The 8,495-nt window shown below is 48.5% G+C and overlaps 1 protein-coding gene across 1 annotated transcript; it reads right to left on the reverse strand.

Moving 5' to 3' along the window:
• Nucleotides 1-2,138: 2,138 nt before the first annotated feature.
• MAD2L1BP (MAD2L1 binding protein) lies at nucleotides 2,139-6,148 on the reverse strand. The gene is made up of 3 exons (XM_024193750.1): nucleotides 6,075-6,148; nucleotides 5,682-5,974; nucleotides 2,139-3,086 (listed from the first exon to the last, which is right to left on the reverse strand). Exons 1-3 carry the CDS (start codon nucleotides 6,103-6,105, stop codon nucleotides 2,550-2,552), a joined length of 861 nt encoding a protein of 286 aa, XP_024049518.1. The 5' UTR covers nucleotides 6,106-6,148; the 3' UTR covers nucleotides 2,139-2,549.
• Between the last annotated feature and the right edge of the window lie 2,347 nt (nucleotides 6,149-8,495).

The raw sequence follows: 8,495 nt of genomic DNA on the forward strand, positions 1-8,495 counted from the left end.
CATCAAGGAACCAGGAGAGTTTTGCTGCTGAACAAGATCATAGAATTGTAGAACTAGAAGGGATCTTGAGAGGTCATCTAGTCCCAGCCCCGTACTCAAGGCAGGACTAAGTATTATCTCTAGACCATCCCTGACAGGTATTTGTCTAACCTTTTCTTAAAAGTCTCTAAGGATGGAGATTCCACAACCTCCCTGGGCAATTTATTCCAGTGCTTAACTACCCTGACAGGAAGTTAGTCCTGATGTCCAACCTAAACTGCCCTTGCTGCAATTTAAGCCATTCCTTCTGGTCCTATCCTCAGATTAAGGAGAACAATTTTTTTTTTCTCCCTCCTCCTTGTAACAACCTTTTTGTATTTGAAAAAGGTATGTTCCCTCTCAGTCTTCTCTTCTCCAGACTAAACAAACCCAATTTTTTTCAACCTTCCCTCATAGGTCATGTTTTTTAGACCTTTAATCATTTTTGGTGCTCTTTTCTGGACTTTCTCCAATTTGTCCATTTCTTTCCTGAAGTATAGAGGCCTAAACAATGCAGAATAGAGCAGAAGAATTATTTCTCATGTCTTGCTTACAACACTCCTGCTAATACATCCCAACATACATTTGCTTCTTATTTATTTTTTTGCAAGTGTTATACTGTTAATTCGTTTTTGTGATCCACTGACCCCCAGATCCCTTTCTGTAGTACTCCTGCCAAGGCAGTCATTTCCCCTTTTGTACATGTGCAACTGATTGTTCTTTCCTAAGTGGAATACTGTTCTTATTTAATTTCATCCTGTTTACTTCAGACCATTTCTCCAGCTCATTTTAAATTTTAATCCTATCCTCCAGAGCACTTGCCACACCTCCTAGCTTGGTATCATCCATGAATTTTATAAATGTACTCTGTCATTATCTAAATCATTGATGAAAACAGTAAACAGAACCAGACCTGATCCTTGCAGCGTAACTGTGAACCACTAGTAACTACTCTAAGTTCCAGCTAGTTATGCACCCATGTTATAGTAGTTCCAGCGAGGTTGTATTTGCCTAGTTTGAGACACTCATGCAAGACAGTATCAAAAGCCAAAAGTCAAGATATACCACATCTACTGCTTCCCCCCCGTTCCCAAGGCTTGTTACTTTGGGAAAGTTATTAGGTTGTTTGATACTATTTGTTCTTGACAAATTCACACTGTTACTTATCTTGTAGGGGTCTGCAAACTGACTGCTTAATTATTTGCTCAATTATCTTTCCGGGACTGAAATTAAGCTGACTGGTCTGTAGTTCCCCATGTTGTCCTTATTCCTCTTTTTATAGATGGGTACTATATTTGTCCTTTGCCAGTCCTCTGGAATCTCACTCATCTTCCATGACTCCTCCTTGTACTCCTAGGTCACATGCAAGGTATTACCCTCTCTAGGGCACTTTACTGCCCTTACTTCCAGTTTCTCAGTAACTGCACTCAAGTTTGTGCTGTTACCTTAGGTTAGGAATGGAAGTACTCTATCTCCTTTTAGAACAGATTAGGGAGAGGATAGTGATAGGTATGCTAGTTCTGTAACAAAACTTAGAATGGGTAACAACTTATATAGGAGAAGAACAGCATAAATCAAGTGAAAAACTCCTGTACCTTTACAACCCCCTAGCCTTCTACTGAATTGGGGCAGGGAGGAACAGGAAGGGCTATAAAGTGAAATCTGCAAGCTTGAAGAGATTTCTAGTTTAAACTAGGGCATCAGATGCTGTGCAGTTTAAGTGAAGAGCCTCAGCCATTCATAGAAATGAAACATGAATCATTTATATGGTTTCACTGATAACTGGAAAATTTAAAACATTCAGAGCCCTCTCACCCTGGGTGCAAGTGGCATTGTTCAGATATCCATTCTTCCACAAGTATAGAAAAAGCAGTGCTGGGCAGAAGACCTCTTTCATGGTTAGAGGTCTCCCTCTTTAGAACATCCCTCACACAACATTACATCCCTCAAGTGATTCTTCTTATAGCTATGCAACCCCCCACCCTCCCTCCATTTTCATGGTATTACCAGGCCGTAAAGGAGGAGATGAGATCCTGAGTGGCTTAGTATGACCTGCTAGACTGCCCTTGTCACCCCCATATTAAGCATAAGCACCAATTAATCAAGTCCCAATTCATCCATTAACATTGTACACGACTTTATCAGCACGTAGAGGAGAACAGCTGTGTGAACACCATGATACTCTCAGAAAAGGCTGCTTCAAGTATTGAGTGGGTAAGTGGGCATGCTGCACAGACATAAAATTACTCCCACAAACCCTCTAGGGAATTCCTTCTTCCTGACTCAGTTCCCCCAAGAGACCTACATCTGTGGGCAAAACTGCTCTAGTGCTTTCCCTGGGTATGAGGATATTTAAAGCTCTGTTGTATGGACAGTGGAACACACCCCAGCTGCATGCAGGTAGCAGATTCCCTGGATATAGGTTTCAGAGAGGTGTAGCTACAGATCATAAAAAAACATTCTTTTGTATCAACTAAAGTAGCACCAGATGATTATTTAAAATGTCTCATTAAAATGCTATAGAGCAAGAGTCATTCATGGAAGCCCTTAACTGTCACTGGTGCTTGGAACCATATGTAGTTGTCCCAGACAGAGGTCGCTCCCTGCTGAGAAGATGAATTTGTACTGCTGTTTCCACCACAGGACAAGTTGACAGTCAGCTTCCTTCCGCGTGTTGGCACTTTGTAGTTGAGCTTGGGTCGGAACCAGTCAATGCCACAGTCACGGTGGCCTTGGACCATGACAATGGTTCCCATGACAGGGACAGCCTGTAGCTCACTGAAGACGTCTGCAAGGAAGAGTGAGTGGAAAAGCTTACGAACACAGGATGGTGTTTGCAGGCTCTCCTCAGCATTGCCCACTGAGATGCCCTCCAAGTTGATCTCATAGAGCTCCTTGGGGCTCATGGCATTTCCTCCAACTAGAATAAGGACCCGAGGGACCAATGTCAGGTTGAACATGGCTTCCAAGTGCCGGAACACTCCCTCCAGCTCCATTAGCAACTGCTGGCACTTCCTGCTGCTCCCTAGGTCTGGGGGATGTGGCTTCTTCTTAATTGCATCTCCATCCTGCCAAGGAAAAGATTGGTACATTCTGAAATATTAGGCATGCGGTAGTGCATTTGACTGCGTTTAGCTCCTTGAACAACCAGACCTGACACAGGAAGAAAAAAGTTGTTAAACAAAGTTTAAGACTGAAAAGACATCCTGGTGTCTTGTTAGCAACCAACTTGGAACAATTTCAATACTAGTGTTTCCTGGATTTAAGGTCAGTAGAAATAAAGGTATCAGGATAGATGTAACAGAACTAGAAACTTGTGACCTTTAAGAGCTTGACTGAAATGTGACACAGTGAGCCATGACAACATTCACCCCACTCTGTAGGGGTGTGTCTGGATTTTCTTAGGAGGCTGATCTTCTGCTGTGCTCCAAGGTCTGTAGTTAAGACAGTTTTGACCAATACTCCTGTGGGAATTCTGCACATTTTATTTGTCAAAACAATATTATCACAACAGTTTCAATTATTTTGTCTTTATTTCAAAATACCTGTCCTGTTGGTATGTCTGTAACAATACAAACAAAAAAGATTCAGAAAATGTTTTGACAAATTGATTCCTTACTAGGCATATTAATACAGAACTGAGTAATAATTCATTTAAACTAAAATATAGAACCATATTTCCCACACCCCTTAGAAGCAGTGCAAAGGCTGGGGGGAGTTTGGGGTAATGGAGGAGCTGAGGGAGAGGGAAGTAAATGCTGGGAAGGAGCTGGAATGGGAAATTTGGAGGGTTGTTGGGTGTGGGTGTGAAAAGTATGGAACAGGTTTTTTGGGTGGGGAGGGGACTGTTAGGGAGCTTCCCCCATGCAGACCCTGGCTGACCCCTAGCCTCTCACATTCAGTTAGGCACATCTCCCACTGTCCCCATGGGTCCTTGCACCCCCTGTCCACATGTCCCTCCACCCCCACTCAGCCACCCATTTGTCCCATCCCCCTGTAGCCCTGCACCCGTCCCCACACGTCTGTGCCCCCACTCAGCCACCCCCATTCCTTCCTGTAGCTCTGCATCTCCTCCCCCATCTGGCCCTGCACCTCCACTCCCATTCAGCCTCTGCCCCAGTCTGTCCTCCCCCACTAGTCCTTATGAGCCCTTGTCTGACCCCTCCTAGCAGCCCCACACTGCCTGTTGCCTGACCTGGCCCTACAGGCACTGCAAAGAAGGCTCTCTTCCCTAGCTGGCTGGGAGAAGCTGCTGTGTTCTATCGTCACAGCAGAACTGCAGCAACTTTTCAGCAGAAGCTTTTTTCTGTGCAAAAAAATTAAAAATATCCATCACTTATTAATTATGCATGCACACAGTAGCACGGAATTCCCCCAGGAGTAGAACAGCCAGAGAGGTGAAGTAATTTTGTCCTTATCCAATATATTCTCTTTAGTAGTGGTCCCCAACGCAGTGCCTGTGGGTGCCATGGCGCCCGCCAGGGCATCTATGTACGCCCACGTACTGGCGGGCGGAGAAGCATCCGTCGAAATGCCACTGAAAAGCGTCGTCAAGAGGCAATGCCTCTTGATGACGCTGCTTCTCGGCAGCATTTTGGCGGATGCTTTTCCGCCTGCCACGGTCCTCGGTGGCTTGTTGTCTGGCGCTTGCCACGCCAACAAGGTTAGGGACCACTGCTCTTTAGGATATTATATCCCCAGGAATCACATTAAATATAATGCAGTGTTTAAGACAAAACCTACAGTGCATGAAACCTGAAATACAGAAGGATATCTTGACAGAAGCTACAAATCAAGACAGCTAATAGATTAGACACCCAATTCTTGGAAAAGGCTGACTTGCCTTCGGAGCCAGTGCCACCCCATTCAGGGAGAAAGAAGATGAGCCTCCTAGTCTTTAGTCAGTTTTCTTGCACACCAAACACACTCTGTATAGGTCTGAGAGAAAGGTTGTCTACATCCTGTATAGCTAGCCTGATGAGTTGTTTTAAAATACATAGTCTCTCTACTACACACAAGTTTATCATTATAACCTATTTCAAATACATGGGGCATAACATCTCTGGCAGACCTCCCCTGTCCCTGAGGAGTCTGGTCTATCCTAGTTATGCAAAGTTGGGTGGTCAGACACTCTCTCATATCTCAACACCCTTTGGTTCCAAGATACCGCTCCAGCCAAGACTCTTTCTGCAACCAGTCGCTGCTTCAGAACCAGCCAGAAAGCTTACTACTTCGATCTGTAGCTGCTCTCTCCTGAGCCAGGGCAGAGCATCCTACCTCTGGAGGGAGCAGCTGGAATTCCTACCTGGCCTTGCAGAACAGGCTGCTCTTTGCGGGACATGCAGGGAACTGCTTCCAGCCCTCCTTGGCCCCAGGTAAAGTCACTATAGTGCAGGGGATGGAAGCAGAGCTCTCAGCAGGCACCCGCAGTGTGAGATTTGCTGCGTAGGCAGCGGAATGAAGCATCTCTCCTGGAGGGGGAGGAGGCGGCCAGCAGCCAGCTCGGGATAACAGCGTCTCACACCGCACAGTGCGGAAGGCACCCAGCAGCTGAGGGCAGCGCAGACGGGTCGCCAGCCGCGTAGATCTAGGGCTGCGCCAAGAGTCGCCCGAGCCGGCTCTCGCTAGCCGACGCTGGCTGGCCCGGAGAGGCCCAGACTCACCTGCGGCTGGCGGGGCAGCGCCCTCCTGCAGAAGTAGGCGAGCTGCTCGTAGGGCAGGGGCAGCTGGTGCCGCTGGTACAGCACGTGCTTGAGGAGCTCGCAGGCGAAGTGGCAGCAGCCCTGCTGGGTCACGGGGCCGGGGAACACCACCGAGACCGAGCAGCAGCCCGGGGCGCGGCCGGCCGGGCCCTGCGGGCAGTGAAACGCCGCCGCCGCGCTGCTGCCGCCCCGTCCCGCGGCGAGCTCCGGGGTCACTGTCGGGGCCTCCGCGGGCTCGGTCTGGAGCAGGTCGGCTGCGGGGAGAGGGGAGAAGTCACTCAGCACCGGCCGCCACCCGGCTGCGGCGCGCGCACGGACTGGGGAGGGGAGCCCGGAGCCCGCCCCTCGCCTCACCTGCCCGCTCCTGGCGGCCCGGCCCCGCCATTTTCTGCCTCGCGCTCGGCCGCCTCCAGAGTCCCGGCCCCGATTTGAATAGCGGCCGCCGCGGGGCATCATGGGAGCCTCACGCCCTTCTGCTTCCGGTCCCTCGCGCCTGACCCCGCCGGAGCCATGTTTCTTTAGGGCACAGTGGCGTCCCGCTCCACCCCATGCCCTTCCCAAGGGGGCGGGGCTGACAGGCCACAGTGTGTGTGCTCAGGTCTCCGGGGGGGGTCTTGTCTCCGTCGCTCCCCCCCCCCGGCATAGTGGGGCTGGGCCTCAGGCAGCGATTGACGGGGGAGATCTAGTGCCAGGGATGGGGCCCGGTTATGGCGCACTGGGCATAGCACCCAGACACCACAGGGCCGGGGCTCCCCTCCCTGCTGCACCACCCAGGCTCCTGGCCCGTCTGTCGCCCCGAAAGCCCCCATAGTTGTGCTCTATCGCTCCTGTCTTACTGGGCCACGCTGAGCCTCCATCGCCCATCTGCCTGCCCCTTCCACAAGCCCTCCTGCCCTGTGCACGCACAGCCTCCCGCTCCGCTCCCTAAAGCCCTTGTGCCCTCTCCTCTGCCAACGCAGTGTTGCCAACCGCTGCAATTTTCCGCCAATTTTGAAAGGCCTCGATGACAAAAAATACTGAATCACTACTTCGGGTTACAAATTAATTTCTTGGGGTGAAATGGGGCAATTTTATGCAGAGTCCCACAGCTCACCAATCCCTGGCTCTTTGCTGCTACCTGGTGGCCTTTTAGGGTGACCAGATGTCCTGATTTTATAGGGACAGTCCCGTTTTTTTTGGTCTTTTTCTTATATAGGCTCCTATTGCCCCCCACCCCCGTCCCAATTTTTCACATTTGGTGTCTGGTCACCCTATGGCCTTTAAATGAGCAGCCACTGAGGCACACAGGCAGCTGGACCAAATTGACCCCTCTGGTTCGCAGAGGCCACGTGGCACTTGTGCCATTGGGAATAAAAAGAATTCTGCTGGATGGCTGCAGCAAAGCAGGGCTTCTTGTTGACATTGGGATGTATCCAACTAGGTGAGGAGGAAGCCAATGGGGAAACAGGGGCGGCATATGAACTTGGAAACAGCCCACATGAGTGAGAGGTGGCCTCTGCACAATGCTCGTCAACCTTTTTTGAAATAGGAAAAATTGGGGCTTTTTGAAGCAAACTCATGTTTGGTGATATTTAGGCTACTTTTTGCATGTGATCAGTGAAAACTGAAACTTTGAGGTTGGCATTCAGCTACAGAGTGGCATTCACCAGAGAACACCACTGCCTCTGCACAATTCAGGTGTGTCATCTGTTGTGAATGACACTGCCACAAAAAATATGTGATATTCAACCAGCATGATGATAACATTCCAGCCATAACTAATATATTACCAGTATCATCATTACCATAACTAATTATAACAATGCAATTTATACAAAAGGCAATGAAAGGGAGATCAAAAGGTTCTCAGCACATTGAGGAGAAGTGACATTGCCAAGTGCTGGGACTAGAACCCAGGAATCCTGACTACTTAGCTTGTGGCTTAACCACATAATCAGCCTTGCATATCTAGTCTGACCATCTTTTTTATGGGAGTCTGTTGTCAGCCAAAAACACCCTGGGGAAAAGCAAGGGAGGAAATTAAATGTGTTCCATATAAACTGGGTCTTCCCTTGCATAAGGCAGATAGACTTATTCTGACACCTTTTAACTTGGCTATGACAACAAACTGAATTTGGCCACCATCATGCCACAAGGTAAAGGCTGAGTTGTAGGGTCCTTCTGATGACCTCTCACCAAGAACAGGAAGGGATGTCAGCTGCAATATCTTTTTTTAAGACCCATATCAGTGGAACAGGGTCTGTCAGTGGCCTCCTGGGTGTGGGCCAAGGACAATACTGTTTCCTCAGACTATTGATGATACCAAGTTGAGAGAAGTGGGGATATATCTTCCATAACATAACACACCATTTCCCCTTCTTTAATTTCCATGTCCAGCTGGTTTGCTATAGGCAACATTGTCTAGTGATTAGTGCAGGCGAGGGACTGAGACTCAGGGCTCCTGGATTCTACTCCCCACTCTACTACAAATTCACTACATGACTGTGTCCAAGACACTTACTATTTTTATTATTTATATTACAGTAGAACCCAAAGAACCTAATCAGGATCAGCAAAAACAACAAGGAGTCCTTGTGGCACCTTAGAGACTAACAAATTTATTTGGGCATAAGCTTTCGTGGGCTAGAACCCACTTCATCAGATGCATGGAATGGAAAATACAGGAGCAGGTATAAATACATGAAAAGATGGGAGTTGCCTCAGTCTAACTGAGGCAACTGACCTCACACTTAGACTGACCTCACACTTGGTAAGGCAACTCCCATCTTTTCATGT

This window comes from Terrapene carolina, unplaced genomic scaffold, assembly GCF_002925995.2.
Source record: "Terrapene carolina triunguis isolate 2854851 unplaced genomic scaffold, T_m_triunguis-2.0 Scaffold85, whole genome shotgun sequence".
NCBI classification, from domain to species: Eukaryota; Metazoa; Chordata; order Testudines; family Emydidae; genus Terrapene; species Terrapene triunguis.